Source organism: Chamaea fasciata, unplaced genomic scaffold (genome assembly GCF_029207755.1).
Source record: "Chamaea fasciata isolate MVZ Bird 193981 ecotype frontalis unplaced genomic scaffold, bChaFas1.0.hap1 SCAF_1, whole genome shotgun sequence".
In the NCBI taxonomy this organism is placed as follows: Eukaryota; Metazoa; Chordata; class Aves; order Passeriformes; family Sylviidae; genus Chamaea; species Chamaea fasciata.
In genome coordinates, this window is record NW_027094086.1 from 131,082,796 (window position 1) to 131,103,835 (window position 21,040).

At 40.1% G+C, this 21,040-nt stretch overlaps 1 protein-coding gene across 3 annotated transcripts; it reads right to left on the reverse strand.

Moving 5' to 3' along the window:
• Positions 1-2,772: 2,772 nt before the first annotated feature.
• Positions 2,773-20,020, reverse strand: STEAP2 (STEAP2 metalloreductase). 3 transcript variants are annotated; one of them, XM_066187057.1, is made up of 5 exons: positions 19,974-20,020; positions 14,803-15,324; positions 12,613-13,140; positions 10,484-10,648; positions 2,773-4,221 (listed from the first exon to the last, which is right to left on the reverse strand). In XM_066187057.1, the coding sequence occupies exons 2-5, from the start codon at positions 15,292-15,294 to the stop codon at positions 3,937-3,939; spliced, it is 1,470 nt and encodes a 489-aa protein (XP_066043154.1). In that variant the 5' UTR covers positions 15,295-15,324; positions 19,974-20,020; the 3' UTR covers positions 2,773-3,936. The 3 variants fall into 3 exon arrangements, with proteins under 3 accessions (XP_066043154.1, XP_066043321.1, XP_066043238.1); XM_066187224.1 differs by lacking the exon at positions 2,773-4,221 and adding an exon at positions 5,898-6,402; XM_066187141.1 differs by lacking the exon at positions 2,773-4,221 and adding an exon at positions 9,214-9,406.
• Between the last annotated feature and the right edge of the window lie 1,020 nt (positions 20,021-21,040).

Sequence of the window (21,040 nt, forward strand, 5' to 3'; positions counted from 1 at the left end):
AGCAGTTTAATCACTGTTGAAGAAATGTAATGACAAAGTAACTTTTTGCATAGGAAAGAGGGCCAATACATTTCTATATATACTGTCAGTGGATGCATTACAGTACATTATATATGGACTTTGACAGTAATTTTCAGTAAGTACAATATCATAGTTCTGCAACATTATCACTATTGCATCAAAATAAATGACTGTAGGGAACATGAATGTTAATTACATGTTCTACAGAAATGTAAAATGACTGTAAAATAATAGCAGCATATTTCATTTTCAAAAGTAGTCAGATTGTCAATGTTAGTGCTTTCTGCCTAAATCTGTTCAGAGGTACTAAATTCTACTCTCAGTTATACCAACCCATTCTAGTTATTTTAATTAGGTTTCAGGTGCAGGACTGGCATAGAATGTAGAGTGGTATTTATCCCATTAAAATTCTCCAAGATTTGATATTTTCTAAAATTTAGAAGTTAATTTTATTTAAAGAAATGAAGCACAATGCTTCAACCTTGTGTGGTTTCACTCTGCAGTAATGAAATAGGAGACAGTCCAGGACATTCAATTCTGTAATCCTTTTAAAATATATACACCTTTTGGAATGCAATAACAGACACAGTTAAGTTAGAAGTTGTAACAGTTATTTGTTCTTCATTTTTATGTGAAAATACCATTTGTAAAAGTTCAGGCTTTTGTCTGTCTCCAGCAACAACAGGGTTTTCACTTAATGTCTAGAATGTTTGATAAAAAAGTATTGTACTTTGTGTATCACCACCAGTATCACTGAAATAGCTGCATATTGGAGGAGAAACAATAAAATAAATACCCTGAAACAAACTTATTTGGTTTTGGAAAAAAGAAAGAATGTAAACATTTTTTTAAATTTATTTGATAGATTTATTGAACCTTTTTTTTTCTTCTTTTTTTTCTGTTAAAAAAGAGGAAAGTTTCAAATTTCTAAAATGTTTGATAAATTTTTGGAGAATATAGCTATTAAATACAGTAATCCAGAGGCAGCACCTATCTCAAATAAATCCAAAATTATTGATTTTCAAGAGGGTGAGAAGTTATGTTAGGAAAAAAAAATCACTAGACACCTGCTTTCTTTTTGGAAGGATCTGCCACTTGTCAGCTACTTGAGACAATCTCAAAGACCTTAACCTGACCAGTTACAGATGTTATTATTTTTCAAAAAATGGTGAAATAAAATTAATTATTTTCCTCCCAATTGACTTCATCACCAAGGCTGGAAAAGGAGGATAAATCTGAGCTTTCCAACTACTTGAAATTGAAAATTTGTGAACTAAAAAAAGTATCAAGTATCTGTTGACACACATAACACAGTTTTTTTTTCAAAAAAAGTACTCACAAAACTCCATTTTCAAGAAGAATCCATTGGCCTCTCATTCAATACAAAATTTGTCTAAAGACATATAAAAATGCTTTAATTCTGAAAAAAACATTATGCAAGTATTTTGTTTTTCATCTCTGGATTTGATCATGCTTAAAATGAAAGGAAATTCAACTGTCTCTTATTTTGTAACAGACCCAGAATATACACAGGATTGATGTGTATGTCTGGGGAATTTGAATACTAGAATAAAAATAAAATTGTTGTAGATATTTTTAATTTGAAATTAATTAAATTTAGAACAACTAGCATGAATTCTTTAGGCTTAGGCTGGCATAACTGGGGGCATAGTTTGATTCTAAAATCTTCTTTTGCTGTAAAGCTGTTCATTTCATTAAAAGCAGAGATAATGAGATTTACAGGACCAGTGATGTTTAAGGATAAAGTCAAACTTAATTCTGTAGATTTCTGATGCATGATAGGGCAAATTCTTAGTAAGTAATAAATAATAAGAGAAAGTTCCATTAAGAAAATCAGAGATTTTAAACAGTGCAAATAGAGATAAGAAAAATATAATTTAATACAAGAAAATTAGGACCAAATGCACAATCTGATTCACTGAAATAGAAGTTTTGCTAATTAAGCAGTAGCAGCCTCAAGGTATGAGTTGAGTTTGGTTGTTTTGTTAAAGAAGAGTAATTACTACTGATACAGCAGTAGTAATAAGTAATTGTGAATATTATTTAGAATCCAACAGGAAATGTAAATGTCAAGGTTTAGAGATTTTTAAGTATAAGAATAATAATTTGGTTTCTCAAAACTTCAGGCATATCCCAGAGACACTTGTAAAAGTTAGATCTTTATATAAAAATAGAAGATTGGATTTGCACAAAAAGATACTAAGAATTTAAGACACATTCTGGGAAATTCATATATAATAACTGAAACTCCAGTGTAGATACATACAGAATATGAGTATTGTGATGCTTCCAACATACTGGAAGTTTCACAGTGAAAATGGATTTTTATTGTTGCTGAATTCTCAGCCTTCCTTTTTGTTTTAAAATATTTCCTCATATTTCAAAATAATTGAAAAATCAAAAAATAGTTTACACACATATCTTTCTATAAAGATTCACTGTTTTGAATCTTCATTATATGATGTATGGGAAAAAAAAAGATGCCAAAGGTCTAAAATCCTACATAACACTTTGAAAAAAAATAAAAAATATGGTATTAGTACAATACCCTTTGCTTACAAGATATACAATCACACTGTAATTGAAACTGGGTTTGCATATTCAAATCAGGTAATGGTGTAAAACCACACACAAATAAATATACTGTACATGTGCAATACACTTGGCCAAGTACAAGGTGCTGCACCTGGGCTGGGGTAACCCCCAGGATCCACACAGGCTGGGGGATGAAGGGATGTGGAGCAGCCCTGCCCAGAAGGACCTGGGGGTGCTGGTGGGTGAGAGGCTGGACATGACCTGGCCACGGGCACTCACAGCCCAGAAAGCCAAAAGTGTCCTGGGCTGCACTAAAAGCAGCGTGGGCAGCAGGGCAGGGAGGTTTTGCCCCTTTGATCTGCTCTGTTGAGAGAGATCCCACCTGGAACACAGCACCCAGCTCTGGGGTCCAGCACAGGAAGGACATGGACCTGCTGGAGCGAGTCCAGGGCAGGTCTCCTGAGATGATCCAAAGGGCTGGGGAACCTCTCCTGTAAGTAAAGGCAGAGAGAACTGGGTTTGTGCAGCCTGGGAGGCATGGCTTGGGGGTGACTGAATTTCAGCCTTCCAGCACCTGAAGCGAGCCAAGAGAGTTGGAGAGGGCTCTAGTGTCAGGAGAGCATGTAGTGTCTGGACAAGGGGGAATGGTTATAAACTGAATGGGAGTAGGTTTAGATTGGCTATTAGGAGGAAATTCTTTAGTGTGAGGATGGTGAGGCCCTGGAACAGGTTGGCCAGAGAAGCTGTGGATGCTCCATCCCTGGAAGTGTTCAAGGCCAGGTTGGATGGGGGTTTGAGCAATTTGGTCAAGTGAAAGTTGGCAAGGCCCATGACAGGGGTGTTGGACCATTGATCTTTAAGGTCCCTTCCAACTCAAACTCAATTCTGTGATTCTGTGATCATTACAAATTAATTTGTTTCAATCTCTGGTTATTTCCTAAAGAAATTATTTTATACTCTGAACTCATTAACCCAGAAATGTGGTTTTAATAGAAGAAACACTGCCCAGAAAATGTCATATTAATAAATAGTACTCTGAACACATATTCTCTAAGTCAAAAAAATATCTGTAAAGCCTGGTTCTAATAAAATACTATTGTGATTTAACTGTGCAAAGGAACATTAATTTTTTTATTTCATAATCATCTGCCTTCTGTAATCCAAAACAAACATATTTTTGTAGTTATCAGAAGCAGTAATTCTTTAGTTATAAACTTCTCATATTTTGGTTAAGAGCTTGTACTATATGTCAAGAAAGAGACTTTACAAAGACTCCTACTTAGCTAAACTCCTAAAGATGCAAGTTTATGACAAAAAAATCCCGAAGCCAGACAGGTACAATGGTGTTAACAAATATCATCACATTACAGTTATCCTTTCGGGGGAGAGATGTGGAACAGACCCACTTACTTCTTCTATAACATGGCTTTTCTCCCATCCTCTTCGAATTCTCCTCAATCTCCTACTTACACATGGCAAAAGTAACACGATCTTACCTAGGATTACAATAGAAGGCAGAACAAGGGCAAGAACAAAATTTGGTGGTGTATAAAATCTGTAATACTCTTCTTCAAAAGCTCTCTTCCATCCATAAATCAGTACATGGAAAGTACTTATAAGTAGAGCAATGTATCCAAGTGTAGACTGTGAAGAAAGAGAAAACAGGAAAAAAAAAGAAAGGATATAATAGCACTTGGTCCTTCACCTGATAGCTCTAATACATTGTTTGCATTATTTTAACATTTCTATTAGACATCAAGTTAAAATCTCTAACCTATTCACTACATTAAGCTAGCAATATATGGTTTTAAGTTCACATTCTGAAATTTACAGACTGAACTGAGCACTGAACTGACTGAACAGAGTATCTCTGCTAACATCTACAGGCCTTAGTCGAAGCTGAAATGATGCCTGCCCAAATTCTAAGTAATAGAAGTCAACTGCAGGATAGGTATGCCAATAAGGAACAATTCCAGTGTAGTTACTAGAACAACATCCATTGTGACTAGAAATTAAATTTCCTAACTATGAGGATAGATCACTTCCGAGATTCCTTATTATGGAACAATGCAATTGTGTTGGAAGAGATTTGGCCCTAAACTTGCATATTTTTATCACTCTGAGAAGCACAGCTTACTTCTGCCTCACAAAGGCCGACATCCACTTGTCTGATGGTAGCATGAACTGTCCCTTACCTGCTCCATCAGTTGTTGCTGACTGGTTAACAGGAATATCTGAACTGCAGAGCTTGGGCATATTAGCACAAAGTGGTGCAGTTTACCATAAACAAGCAGTGTGGGATAAAAAGTGAAAGAGACGGTTCCCACAGCAGCCTCCAGAGGAAGGACCTCTCACCGCAGAAATCTAGAGCTTGCCACAGAAGGTGGTGGTAATAGGGGTCACTCACCAGTTCTGTCAATCTGCCTTTTTAAGGACCCTGTAGCTGTAATGCTTCACAGATTTGACACAGATCCATCAACCTTAACTTTCCTCAACGATGATAAAAGAAGACTACTATGCTTTGACTTCTGGTGGTGATCAAATGAAGAAAAACTCTTTCTGGCCGAAACTGATGTAATGACTTACTTGGCAGGGAAACATTTGTAGAAAATAATTGAAGCATAGAATGAGCATTAAGAAAGGCTACCAAGGTATGGTCTAATTCCAGGAAACAGACAAGCAAAGAAAAAGGCAGCCTAAGGGTCTATAATAGATAGTGAAAGAATTAATTCCTCCTACTTCAACATTAGGCAGTTTCTAAGGCAAGAAGAATGTCTGAGCTAATACTATTTGCAAGGATCCACAGGTAAAACTGTATAAAAGGAAAATATTCCTGTTAATTTTTTGGGATTGGTACCCTGTTTTACGACTTCCCATATTTATGGGGGTTTTTTGGTCAATGGTTTCAGGGCCATTTTTTAAACCTTTAGATATGCTGCATACTTTTCCTTAAAAAACTAATTTGCTCCCAAAATATCCCAAAATAAACAGAACATTTGACAAACACTTAAGGATATGAAAATGGCATATGAGGTATCTGAACGGAACTCCTGGTAAGAAATTTGGACAGCAAACAATCAAACCTGATGTTTTAATATGTTATTGCAGATTTTTGTTGGTATGACTGTCCTGAATTCATTGTTATATCACTGCCAGCAGCGAGAAGGGCACAAGTGAATCATATCCCTCATTTCTTCATCAGGATCACTGATGAGAAATATAACAATTCTTGAATAAAGAAACAGAAGGGAAATATTATACAGTCATTTCCAAATATTTTTATTTTAGTGGTTATTTTAATTCAATTTTCAAGCTATAGTTTTGAGACATCTATGTATGTCTTTCTATCTAATGGTCAAAATGAAAACTAAGAAGTACATCAGTATATTTTAAGCTAACAACAAAAGGACAAGAAAAACATATGATGATGCACTTTTATTAAGTTCTTTTTTTGTGCCCTGTGAAGAGTTGCCATATGCTTCTCTGAAGTGTATGGTAGAGCATGTGCTAGTGGGTGCTGCACAATTTCAACCACACATCTAAAAAACTAACAAAGACATTACTATTGCTTCTGTCAGCTACTAATGCTATGTTCTTCAACTGGGCCCTTAATTATCATTACTAGGCTCCAGATAATAATTGCTTTAAGAGCAGAGGACTTGTGAAAGCAGCAAGAAATAATACTGTTTCTTTACTGGTAAATTCACAGCAATATCAGTTGTAATTCTTGGCAACCCTCTGCTTGGGCTTTAGGATGACTGCTGAGAAAAGTGGAAGGATATCTTTGGCTGCTTTGCTTCCTTATCTTCAGTAATACTGTGTTTCCTGGAAGTTGAGTAATAGATTAGCACATTTCCTATGGACTCCCAAATCTTTTAGCTTTTCTCTAAGTCCTCCCTGTTTTGTTTCTTTTCCTTCCTGATCAAAGTCAGCTTTTAGCCAATATGGGGGATTCCCAGCCGAGGCTACTGATAAACTGGACAAACTGGTATAGTTTGAGAAAGGAACCAACAGAAGTTAGAGGAGCGGGAAAGATGAAAGGGAAAAAACCCTAAAATGTTACCAGCAAGATGTATGTAAGAGACAAAAATGTGTTGTAGGGCAAATCTGCTTCAGGAATTTCTACATTCACAATGGTCCAGCAGTTCCAAGAAATTTATATATACAAAAGATATTTTCTAAATTCTACATTTATGCAAGATATACTTTAGATTCTCTGAGTAACAGGCTATTGCTAAACTTAAAAACTGTTTGTAGTAACTTCTGACTGGAATCTTACCCATAAACTTGCTAACTACTCAGGCGTGTCTTCTTTGCTCTGGGGAAATGATATCCTATTCTTGTGGGAGAACCAAGGCAGGGCAGGCTTTCCTCAAAGTGTATGCATGAGAAATATTTTACTCACACTGCCTCCAAAAAACTTCAGGGTTGTGCTAGCAGAGAAAAGGAGTATCTACAAAAAAGTCAGCTTCCTACCACTCAAATGGCCGATTTGGGGGGGGGGGGGGGGGTTTTACTAAAAACCATGAAGCTCAGCTTTCAAAACCAGTCTGCTCTGTCCATTGCCACTTTAAATGATGGGTTTTGGACTTGAAGTCTTAGACTGAAAAAAAAAAAAGCAGCAGTTTTTTATGTTTATATGATATATTTACAGTTTAACTTTCCTCACTAGACTGACGGATCCAGTGCAGCATAGCTTGTAGACAACATCCTCCATTTCCTTGTATTTTATGTGAACACTCAAGGACTGGTTTCAATAAACCTCTTTTTTTTCTGTTTACAGTACGTTGGTTTAAGATGTTTATTCTGGCTGCTCTGACAAAATATGAATTCTTTTGTATTTCTTACCCACGTCTTCCTTTGCTCCTTATCCAAATATATTTAGATGAGAAAAAGAAGAATACTGAAGTGGCATTTAAGAAAACTGATGTGTTAAGTATAGCAGCCCCAGCTTTCTTCCCTGCTGCTTTTCTCAGTAAACTTCAGCTCTGGGTTACACTGACTACAAAGTTTTACCCTGTAAGTTTCAGTCATCTAGGATCTCCTACTGAGAAAACTCTTCATCACTGTCTCATTCTGTGGTTCCTCTGTCAGGATGTTATGAGTGTTTCTCTCCAAATCATGATGAAGTAATCAGACCTTTGTTTTGTGCAGTGGTCAGCTCTGTACTGTAGCAATTCCTGTTTTCTGCTGGTCTCTTAGCTCCTTCTAGGACTGACACTGTAATTTCCTTTTGCACTATTAAACCTTCTCATATCTCTCTTTGTGCATTGCATACTATGAGCAAAGGAGCAGAGCCTGCATTGCTTTTCCTCTCAAAGTCCTCTTCTCTTGATGAAGCATGCTGGAATTTTTGGGGCTGCTGACACCCGTGTTTGAAACCAAGCTAGGTAAGATGGAGGCAGCTCCAAAATAATTTGGGATATCAAAGACAGCAATTTCTTCTGTGCAAAAATATTAACAACTGGTGTTTCTTTAGAGTATTAGGGAAACTGTGTTCAAAGACTGCTTGAACTGCTGTAGGTTGGGGAGATGCTGCTTAGGGCTTGTTCTACTGGAACAAGGCTAGTCCCTACTGTACATTTTAATAAACTCAGATTTTCCTAGCAGGACTCAAGACTGAGTATGTTCTAGCGGTAAAACTATTTAGAAGACGCCAGACCCTTATTTTGTTGAAACTGCATTTACTAAGAGGAGCAAGCAAGAATATGTTGTTCTCAGTGGAAAGTGCTGAGCTGGGACAGTGTCTGAGTGGCTGACTGACTGAGTCTTCATCTGTCAGATGTGAAACAAGTTCAGCAGCTGTTGTGGCAAATTATCTGAGATTCAGCACTAAAGCTAGAGACACACTGCTTTTCCCAGCTAGCTGAAAAGAAATGCAGCAATGGGATGATGGGTTAGTAGTTCCATTGTTTGTCCCCCTGACTTAGAGAAGATTGAGAAATTTAAAATCAATTTTCCTTCATTGCACTGCACCTCAGCAGTAGAAAAAGATAAAAGAGCACAAGTATTATGTTTTGTCTCTTCTCCTTGCATACTGGGGACACTGGAACATACAGAAATACAGACTCCTTTTACTCTAAAAAGCAATCACTCAAAGTCTGTATTCTGATTGAGGAAAGCAAGAAGGCTTTTTTTGACAAGTAACTAAATGTCAAAAATTGTGTCAAAATGTCTTACATCCTGAGAAATAATGACAAAGTAAATACTCACTAACCTTTGGGAAATTTTTAGTAGCTCAATACTTTTGTGATTAAGAATTGCAAATGGTCATAGTTCATTACCAATACCAGTTACCTTCTCCCCATAATGCAGTATGAACGGTAACATACACTCAGAGCAAACAACTTATTCCCAAACAAATTCCTCAAAATACTGATAGATGGGTCATTGAAGGTCATAATTATTTAAATTTGGAACTATTTTGACTTAATTTACAGTGGAAATAACTACAGAAAATATGTATTGTAGATACATCATTGTGATTATTGTGTGGCTTTTGACTCAGTCACACAAGCCTGAAAATTGGAAATATGAGTAAAGAAAAATAAGACAAAAATGCTCTCTGTGTGGCTGGAAGTTATTACTGGGTAAAGGCATCATGTCACTCACAAGTGAATACATATTTTTCCCTTTTGCACTAATATTTTATATCACCCAACAGCAGTACTATTGTCCCCACACAGAGAATTCCAGATGGCAGAGATGTTTTAACAACACACTTGAGTATTTAGTCTCTCTGAAGGCTCAAAGCCATGACCGTGAATAACAGTTTTCTCAGGGTAACTCCATGTCGAAAAACTTGTCAGAAAACTTTTCGTAGGTCTACCTGTAGTTTTCCAGTAATAGAAATCATAAGGGAAGGGAAGACATTAAAGACAGACCTCAAACTACTACAGCTATTGAAGTGTTCCCCACCACTCTCTTTAAAATGTTTTTAAATTATGAAGCACAACCCAAGCCCTGAACTTTAAAGTCGGTGCCCACATTCTGAAGTGAACAGGACACAGAATTAGGCAATATTATTAGGCTAAGCTGAAAAAATGTGAATCAGAAAAGGCTGAACTAAGACTACAGTAGTAAAGCCAAAGTCAGAAAACAAAACATAACAAACACCAAAACTGTGCACGCTTAGGAATTTTCATCCAGCTGAATCCTAGTAAAATTTCTTAAACCTGACTGCTACCTAAAACTACTGCAATGATGTGTAGGAGCAAGCATTGAGCTGTTCATTAAAACCTGAATTTCTCAGTACTTTATGCTGGTTAGATTTGCATGTTCTAGGTATTTACCTGAGAAAGGAAGGCAGCAGATGGTGTGCCAGGGCCATGAAAAGCCTCTGATTTTAATAAGCAAACCTTCATATTTTACTAGTGGGTATTTTCAGCTAATGGGGATAATGAAGTTGGAGAGCTGTGTCAAGTCCCACACTGGATGGGAAGTAAAACTTAATCAAAGGCACCATGGCTGTCAAAGGGCTGTGCAATAAAAATCCTGCAGGGTAAATTAAGTCTTCAAGTTTAATAGCTGCGTGCATCTACCTACACAAGTATCTCATCAGTATCACTGCATTTAACAGGTTTGTCCAAATTTACCTAATTCGAATTTAGCAAAAAATTCTAAGAACAGAAACAGAAAAGATTAGTGATCATTTGGTCTTAGCTATGTTGGTTATTTAAGATCAAGTGTAGAAGGAAAAGTCCCATTCTAACACTCATGAAATGCTTAATGTGCCTTCACGGTAACATGTTCGTTAAGTAATTATTGTTTTTATTGAATTACCAGAGACAGAGGGAAAAAAAGCCTCTTGTCACATTGCAGTGAGCTTTTGTTTATGATCTTGATCATGAGCATGCTCAAGGAATTCTTGTTAACATCAAAACCCCCTTAAAAAAAAGTAACACACCTGAATAAAACTGAACTCCCTCCAGTTTAAGGCACTGTTTACTGAAGGGATGGAAGTTACTGCCAGCAAAGAAAGCAATCCAAGACTCATTATTCCAAAGGAGATATACATTTCAATTCGCCACACTTCTTCCTCATTCCAAGAATTTTCAACATTTGCATGAATCTGATGAAAGAGCAGAAAGGAAGAACTTTATTCTAAAGAATATTAAAAGAAACCAACAGAAGTTATTTTGCTGACTTCAAGTTCACAGTCACAGGACAACTATAAAATGGAGTCAAATATTTCAGAGGTTTTCTCATTCCTTGGAGAAAAACAGCTATTTCCTTACTGCTGGTATTGGCTTTTGCTAGGTTAAAAACATGTTAAACATGGAAATTTAGATGAGATGCTAAAAGAAAATGTAACATACCATTTAGAACATTACTGTTATAAAATCAGGTAATTCTGCACATTCTTATACACTATAGAAAAGAAGCTGTGTTCTTCAGACTCTGCAAACCTAAATTCTGCAACCTAAGTTGGATAAACCTGCAATTTCTTTTCAGTTTGTTACATTTAGAAATAGTTTAGCATAATTTCCTTCAGCTTTTCTATGCTGAGTCCAAGCTTGTTTCTCTCTTTCACTATTGACACCAGATTTTTCCAAGATGTTCTCACTGGAGAGCTTCACCAGAAAAAAGAAACAATTCAGGACCTTAACAACTAAGAAACTGAGAAACTCAATTATTTTTTCCACTTCTAGTTTAACTATTGCAATATGGCATCTCTTGAAAAAGGTGCACCAGAAATATTAGCAAGTGAGTTCTACAGTTTCATTAAACTAAGATAATTTCTTAGGAAAAGTACCAGTGAAATCTTTAGTATTACTAATTCTAAGTGTGAATTACGGATTCTTGTTGCCTATTATAGTTTTGCCCTTCCTTTCTCTTAAGTTCAGATTTTGATGCTAGCTCTTTCATAGATCTGTGAAACCCCCTGTTAATTTGTTACATTTGATTTTATGTCCTTATTTTCTATTCTGTTCTATCACATCTCTCTTTCCTACAGATTTTATGTGGTGAATGGCAATGCTGTTTTTCTGGCAATGCTGCTTTTCTCCCACTTTAAAGGTTACAATAAAAGCTGTCTCACTAACAGCAGCATGAGACCCTTTTCTAGAGGATGACAGATTTGTTGGAATGTTTCAGGGTTATGCAAGATCAATTGTTCCTGGAAACTATGACTCAATTTCTATTGCCTGCAATAGATGATGTCCACAGAATTTGAAAAGAATAAAGTAAAGAATAAAATATTTTTAGCATTGGTCCAAAATGTTACCAAATATCAGCACCTAATTTTTTCTTTTTGGAACACAGAAGTATGTGTAAGCATGATTATAGCATCCGCCTTTATACTTTCCATATCTGTAAATGCACTTATGATATTCATACTTCCCCCATGTGTTAAGTATACATAGGAAAGAACATACCTCAGAATTTTCCTGCTGTTGCTCTTATCCTGTCTATTCTACATTCTCCTTCTGTATATTGCTATTAGGAATTTCAGTAGGATGTGTCATTGATTCCCCCTATCACACAAACTTGACTGCAGATTGACCCACAAGGTAAGGAAAATGCACAGATATTTATTTTAGTCTCCTTATTTGGCATCACCTATACATAAGATAACCCACAATGTTTTGTGCCAAAAGCAGTAGGACAGATTAAGAAAAACCCAATTATTGTATTCAGGGGCCACATGCTCCCAGCCAAGGCGTTTTTGGCTTACAGAACTGTTGCTGTAGGACACAAAAGAAAGACTCTAAATATTTCAGAAGGCAAAGAGTATAGAAAAAGGAGGCTTTATTTTCTAATTCTTACCACTTTTTATAAGGTGTTCCGATACAGACTTAACATGATTGGTGAATAGGAACGACGCTTCTTTAATCTCACTGGTTAACTAGAGAAACAGCAAAACACTACCTAGAGAAAGACTGTTTTGAGAAAGGATAGTTGCTTGCCAAGATTGTTTTGAGAAGAAACTTTCTTGAGAAATTTTTCCTTGGGAAAAAGTTAGCAGCTGCTAGCAGGCTAAAATCTCTCAGGGTCAGAAATACCAGGCCCACACAGAACTAAAGACTGTCTTACCTGTTGATATGCCATGTTGAGGAACAAGTACCGCTCCGATCTCCTCATGGGCAAGCAGAGGCTGTACACCACGTGCACTGCTGCAAAGAAAAAACTGAGCAGCCCAAGCTGCTTCCGACACTGCAGCCAGTTGTCCAGCCAAGGAGGAAATCGCCGGTACTTGGTGCTGTAGTAAAGCTGATAAGCAGCTGCAATCAGTCCTGATAAATACACTAGAGAAAGCAAAGTGATAGCAACAATCGGCAGAGTCTTGTTCACAATCTCTATGGGAATCTTGTAAAAGTCACTCTGCTGATTTCTCATGTAGGGATGGATGACATCTCTGACAAAGGAATAGATGAAGAAAAATGTTGCCAGGCTAATGGCAATCACTACAGGCCCCTTCCACAGGGTGAACAGTCGCAGAGGCAGGTTTTCAATTTCCCTTGAAGATGACAATGCTCCCAAATCAATAGGAATGAAACTGAGCTGACGGGCAAGCTCAATAACTTGATGGCGAGCCTGAACATTGTTACTGCATATATAGACCTGTTGGGAAAGTCAAGGGAATTATCCATAGACAGAGAAGGAGACTCAAAGGTAAACAAAAAACTAGCAAAACCCACCAAACCCACAAGGGCTTCCAAATCAAAACTGTAACACAACTGCTAAAACTGTATACTTTATCCCAGCTTTTATCACCAATATGACAATAAAATCACGTAAAAATCTAGCCAAAGTGCAAACATGCACATTGATTTATCAACAGAGTAATCAAAACAAAATTAGCTTTTTCTTGGATTTAGTAACAGGGGATGTCTTGGTAATCTGTACACTGAAACCTGTCATACTGAAATGTCTACAGGACTAGATTAACTTGAAGCAACAGCTGAAAGCATTTCAGAAAATCACAAATCTCTCAAAAATACAGGAATCTTGAACAATGACCCTTAAACAACTATAGCATTCAGAGAACAAGAAACAGCAAGCTGTGTAACCTCTCCACGGGTAACAATTTCAGCCTTATTTCCCAACCCAGATTTCCACAGATTTCAGATCTGAGCATTTAACAGAAAAGACAAAAACTAGCAGCCAAATAAGAAGTCGTTCTAAAGGCCAGTTTATTATACAGTGAAAGAAGTGTACTGCTGTGAAGTACTTCAAGGTTCTGTTAAAATTCACAATGGGCTATACTTTCTCCAACACTATTTGCTAATCATCTGCATTGAAGCAAATATGTTCTGTTTTGACTGAAATGAATTATCTTTAGTGTACAGCTATTCTGGAAAGGGACAAGGGAATTACGGTGAAATTATTTTTTAAATTATGCTAATTCCATATCAATTCCATTCCATTTAAATCTACCTGAGGTGCCATAAAACTCAATTTAGTCTCTAGCAGTCATGTTACATTAGTTATTTCTTATGTATATTTCAGATTTCATAAAGCTGTGAAGGACTGGATGCTTGAACAGGTTTAAATCTCTTACATCACTTCAGCAAAACATGAAAAACATAAAGGTGCGTTTTCCATATGCTGGATGGATTTGCAAAACATACTGGGAAGGAATTTGAACACGATGTGCCCAAGCAGTGCTGGATCAAACAAATGATCACTTAGAAGTATATGTGCCTCCTTCCGTTCCCTCACATTTATCATTTTGGGACACTCTAAAAGCTAGGTAATTTCCTTCAATCACTTTGCTGCTACATTGGACACAAACATTTCTTGAACAGCTGATTCTTGAGCTCTGTGATTGGGACCTGAGATTCCTGTGCATTTCTTTCAATAGTTCACCCCAATGCTGCCACAAAAATCCACTGGGAAAGACTACCTCTACCCTTGTATAAAGCATAAGGAAACACATGAATGTATTTCCTATGGAAAACATTAAGACCCAACCCTTCTCCTCTGTCTGTAGCCACTGAAAGGTAAGTTGTTTACGCTAAGCTAGTATCCACATTTCCTCTGCAATCTTTGAAGATGAACAGGCAACACGGGAAAAAACTGGACCTCTTATTTTATTTGTCTTACAGTAGGATGAACTAAACTCTGAAGGTTTTATTGGCTACAAAAATGTAAGCTAAACATCCAGCATTTTAGGCATGTTAAGTCAGGGAATGTAAATTTCATGAGTTCTGGCTGTTACATTCAGTTCCTGTAATTTTCATGTTACAAATAAATTAAATTAATACAAATAAAAACATTTACCTGTCTGCTGGCATCCTTTGGTCCTAACTGCAGTGACCAAGCTGAAATGACATTGAATCCTTTGACAATTAGGGAATCAGGAAAAAGTGATGCCAAATACTCTGCATTGGAGTCTGGATATTGGTCTACTCTTGTATTATTGCTGACATCAATCAGAATTTTACCAGCAAGTAAATGTTTGAGATCCCACAAAGACATGTAATGTTCTCTGTGTATGGCTACAAAAATGATGTTTGTTTTAGCCACTGCATCTTCATGGTGAGTGACGTCAACCACATGGGGAAAGAAGTCAGCAGCGTGTTTAGGGTTTCTGCTCCCTACGACCACATGGTACCCACATCTGATAAGTCGGATTGTCAATGACTTAGCAAAGTCTCCGCTTCCAATGATGCCTACTGTGACCTTACTGACATCCTTGATGCCATTGGCAACATTTGGTAGAAAAGTTTCATTGAGGCTCTTGGGACTCCCCATCATAGAGATTGATTCCATACTTCCAAGACACCAAACCTACAATGTTTTCTTTAGGAGAGAAAGAAAAAAAAAAAGAGAAAAAAAAAAAAAGGAAAGAGAAGAAAAAAGAAAAAATAACAGAAGGAAAAATCAGCATCATACAATTTTATGAGACCTCAAAATTCATTAACACCTCTGGAAGCAAAATCTTTGGTTCTAAGTTTCATATTATATTTTCTCCTTAATCAAGTATGTGCTAATCAATTTTGTCTTGCAATAGAAGGAGAAACAAGAAATTTAAAGTACTTTAAGTATTTCAATAATACAGTTACTTAAGTAAACAACCATTTTTTCATCTCCTGTTTCTTACCTTCCACTGCCTTGGAATACTGGACCACAAGATAACTTTGTACTCCTGAAACTAATGGTCAGTAGAATAATGAGTAGAAACATGCAAAGAAAATTGGAAAATAACAGAATGCAGAGAGCACTGGCCTGTGATCAGCATGAGATCAGCAAGCACACAGAAGCTGAATTCCATTAAAAGTTTATGCAGGCCATTATTGCGATATCCCCTCCTGGCCATGAAAGAGGAGATGCAAAAGTCTCAAAGCTGCAAATGTCATGACACCACAGCAAACATCCATCTGATATACTCACCTGTCAGCTTGGAAAATGTACTGCCCACGTGGATCCAATGGCAAAAACAACAAAGAAATTTATCAAGACCTGATCATAAGATCACTAATGACATTTCTAGGTCAGACTGCTTGGTCTGGCCATGGATGTATAAGGATTAACTGTGGATGCAAGGGTAAAGGATTCAAGGCCATGAGTCACAAATATGCTTAACACAATTTTCTATCCAGGCAAGTAAGATAAATCCTGGAGACAAACACATGGGACAGCCTTCCATAAAAAGCTAATGGCAGGAAGGGACAGATTTCACACAATAATAAAAGGGAAGATAATTTTAGGACTCAAATTCAGTGTAGTAAGGGATGTTTTGAAGAAAAACAGACACTAAGGCTTGCAGAAAAGTAAAATAAGTACTGCTATATCCTTGGTCACAGAACTGCAATAAAGCTCTAACAAAGACATTAAACACCAACAAAACAACCCTCAGGAGGGAAGTCTTCACACAAAACCACAGTTACGACCTAGGTGGCTCTGCATCATTGGGGGTGGTTGACCCTGCCTGGAGGCCAGGTGCCCAAAAAGGCGCTGCTCTATCACTCCTCTCCTCAGCTGGGCTGAGGAGAGAAAATACCATGAAAGGTTCATGAATTGAGATAAGGACAAGGAGAGAGCACACACCAATTGCCACCAGAGGAAATTCAGACTCTGCTTGGGGAAATTAACTGACTTTATTACCAATCAAAATCAGCAGGATAATGAGAAGGCAAACAAATCCTAAAGAAACACCATCCCCTCACCCTACTAAGCTTCTTCCTGGTCTTTATTTCCGATTCTCTGCCTCCTCCCCCTCTGCAGCACAGGGAGACAGGGAATGGACATTACAGTCAGTTCATCACATGCTATTTCTGCTGCTGCTTTCTCCTCAGGGAAAGAAGTCCTTCTCCTGCACCAGCCTGAGGTTTCTCCCCTAGGAGAGTCCCCTACATACTTCTCCAGTGTGAGTCCTTCCCACAGGCTAGAGTTCTTCACAAACTCCTCCAGTGAGGGTCCCTTCCAAAGTGCAGTCCTTCAGGAACAGGCTGCTGCAGTGTGGGTCCTCATGGGGTCACAAGCCCTATCAGGAAACCAGCTCCACTGTGGGCTTCCCATGGGATCACAGCCTCCTCTCAGGCATCCACCTACACTGGTGTGGGGCTCCTCCACAAGCTGCAGGTGGATCTCTGCTCTACCATGGACCTCACGGGCTGCAGGGAGACAGCTGCCTCACCATGGGCTGCACCACAGGCTGCAGGGGAATGTCTAATCCAGTGCTTAGGGCACGTCCTCCTTCTCCTTCACTGGCCTTGGTGTCTACGTGAGTTGTTTCTCTCACATGTTCTCATCCTCTCTTCTGCAGCTGCAATTACTTTTTTCCCTCTTCTGACCTATGTTACCCAAGAGGCGCTGCCACAACCATTGCTGCTGGGCTGGGCCCTGGCCAGCCATGGTCCATCCCAGACCCAGCTGACACTGGTCCCATTAGACATAGGGCAAGATTCCTGCAGCTTCCCACAGAAACCACCCCTACAGCACTCCTTCTCAACCCTGCTACCAAAGTCTTGCCAGGCAAAGCCAATATAATTGTAGAACAGGAATAAATTCTGAAAATTAAGGAAGCAATGAGGAGAGGCAGGCTTAAGAAGGAGCCTTTCTTTTCTAAAAAGAAACCATAAGGTTGCCATCTTGGGAGTAATCAACATCACACCACACAGAACCTTTTCCTGAGCCACCATCCAAGAGATGATATGATGGTAATTAATCAATGGGGGACATTAACCAGTCATTGGTATACAGCATGTGGGGTGAACAACCTTCCACAATTAAAAGCAGCTTCGTGTTTCAGAAATTAGAGGAAGCTACTAGAAGGATGGGAACTTTTAATTTCAGCTTTGACTAGAAGGTACAAACTCACCGAAACCAGACTCAGAAGTTAAAGACAGAAAGCAATATGTGAAAGTGACCACAAAGTTAGTATTCGAAGAAAAGATCCTAAAAGTGAATCCTTCTGGCAGAGCACAAAGATTTTTATGCATGCACTCAAAAAAACCATTGACTTTTTCCTTACCATGTGACCTGAAATGTATTTAACACATGACCAAACTACCAGTATTTCCTGTATTAGTATGGGTTTGCACCCAGAAACATAATGAGAATATATAATGAGATAAAAGATGTAACTAGATATGACAGAACATGTATGCTTTCACCATACGATTACAGTGGCCCATTTCAGTTCATATCATGTAACCAGAATGTGCTGCAAAACTCTGAGATTGAAAGGGAACCACCATAAGGAAATGGGCTACCAGTAGCATTTTACCATGCTGCAGCCTACTTTCAGTTTTAGTCCAAAGGATCCTGGGGAGAGAGGGCACACAGGACTTGGACATGCTGAATTGCTCCGGTGAGCTGAATTTGGCCTGCTGGCCAAAGATTCTCACTGCCTGTTCTAAGGAAAATACAGTGCGAGTAACAGAATCAAACTAACAGACTTCACAGAAAACCCTCAAGGGAACAGGCTGACATGACTTTTAGACAAGTAATCTAAGAGATGTACAAGAGCAGAAAGCTAGCAGTTACTGAAAGGACTATATTAAATGCATAACTGCAATTCAGAGGCAAGAATGTGTAAGACTGTTTTAACTGCAACAGGAGAGCTTTCCTGACATGAAAAATCACACAATAAAAAAAAAAAAATTGTGTGCACAGCTAAGGAGCACCTTAAAAAGGCAAAGAGACAGTGCCATCATGTAGGGATAAAATAAGAACAAGGATGGTACAGAAGTGCATTTGTAACTAGTGAAGAAAATAAATGGCAACAAGTAAAAGTTCCATAAATACAATAAAAAGCTAAAAGACAGAAGGCAGTGTTATAGCTTCAGAGGAAAAGGAAGAAGTTATAACCTATACAAACTAGGACGAATTATTAAATGTCTTCTTTATTTCAGCCCTCAGCAGGAAAGTTAACTGAGTAGGTATTTAAAGAAATTCCTTCTATGGGGAGACAGACAATGAGGTCAAAGTGCAAAAGGTAAGTAAAGAGTAAAGGAAAAAGTTAAAGATAAGATAAAGATTTTCACATCAGCAGACACTTATGAAATCAGCCCTTGATGCTTAAAATGCTGACCGAAGTGACATCTTCAGAACTAAAGAGATGACAAGACAGGCAGACTAGCACATATTGCTAAAAGAAGGGAGGACGACTAAAGAAAACAAGGACTTCTTTGCCTAACTTCAGTACCTGGCCAGATTTTTCATCAAGTTATTGTGCAATCAATTAGTAAATAAATGGGAAGCAGATAACAAGAAGCAGCTGAGGTGAGTTGTTCAGGAACAGATTTCAAAAAAACCAACCTTCTTTTACGAACTCACTGATTTCAGGGTTATGAAAATCAATAAAAGTGACATAGATTTGACATATGGTCTGAGGAGAGCTAAGAGAACATCACAGAGCTGTGTCAGCCAGAGGGTGACACACGTGAAAAACTGCTCCTGGAAAAACAGCTGCGGGAGAAGAAAACCGAGCCAAGGCAAGCCGGGCCACTGTATCCGTGGCCCTCCGCCCGGGCGGGCACTTACGGGGCGCGGGCTGAGGCGCGGGGCGGGCGGGAGGCCGGGCGCGGGCCGCTGCCCCCTGGGCGGGCTGGCGGGCGGCAGCGCGGTGCGGAGATCCAGCCCGGAGCAGCTCGGCGGGGCCCCGGGCCGGGCCGGCATCTCCAGCTGCAACGACAACACCGCCCGTGACAGGAGCGGCGGCCCCGCCGCCCGCCGGGCACAGCCGGGGCAGCGCTGCCAGGCCCGCCCGCCGCGGGGCGGGGGCTCGCCGACCCCGCCAGGTACCGGAGCGCCCCCGCGGCTGCCCGAGGCCGGGCCGCACCGCTCCGCGGGGCGCTGGCACCGCCAGAGCCTGCCCGGAGACGGGGGCAGCCGCGGCGCAACCGCCGCGATCGGCAGCAGGGACAGCCCCGCGAGCGGCAGCTGCGCCGAGGAGCGCCCGGCGGGGATGGAGCCCGTCCCGCCCCGGCCCCGGCGCCGCTCACCTCCGCCCGCCCGCCAGGAGCACCGCGCCGCCGCTGCTCCTCCTCGCACTCGGGCCCGCAGTGCCGGGCGGGCGGAGAGGCGGCGCCTCTCCTGCCGCTGCTGCGACCCGCCCCCTGCGGCCGCTCCGCCGCCGCCGCCGCCGCGGCCGGGCGCCTCCCTGGGAGCCTTGGGGGGGGACAGGTCGTGAGGCGGCAAGCGTGGCTTTGCGGTCAGGAGGGTCCATGGTATCCTGGGGTGCCTCGGGAAGAGTGTGGCCGGCAGGTGATCTTCCCCCTCTATTCGGCCATGCTGAGGCCACATCTGGAGTGCTGAGTCCATTCCGGGCTCATCAGTGCAAGAAAAACTACTGGAGAGAGTCCAAGGGACACAGTGAAGATGGTGAGGGATCTGGAGTATCTCTCTTACGAGGAGAGACTGCGGGAGCTAGGCCCGTTTAGTCTGGAGAAGACCGAGAGGGAGTCTCATCAATGCATAGAAATATCTCAAATAAAGATGTCAAGAGGGTGGTGCCAGGTTCTTTTCAGTGGTGCCCAGCAACAGGAAAAGGAGCAATTGCCATAAACTACAACTCAAAAATTTCCAACTCAACATGAGGAAAAACTACTTCACATTGAGTATGGCAGAGCACTGGAACTGGCCGCCCAGTTCAGTCCTGGTTGTGGAGTCTGCCTCTGGAGACATTCAAAACCCACCTGGATGCATTCCTGTGTAATCTGCTCCAGGTTACCCTGCCTTGACAGGTGTTGGTTAGATGATCTCCAGAGGTCCCTTCTAACCGTAACAATTCTGTGTTTCTGTGATCTGTGACAGCCCAGGGGCTCGGTGCAGGGAAAGAGGGCTATGGATGACCCTGCGGTGCCCTCAGCTTTGGCCACTGTCACTGTGCTCCAGCCCCGGCACAGGCAGAGCTGGACCCGGGGTGCTGCTGACACAGGAGCAGCTGTGAGCAGCTGGCCCGTGTCCAGATGAGCTCAAGCCCTGCAGGGCAAAATGTGCCTCCCAGACCCTGCCCCGCCTTGGCTGCCATGGCCCAAACTGTTCTTCAGAAGGAACCTGTCATCAGCTG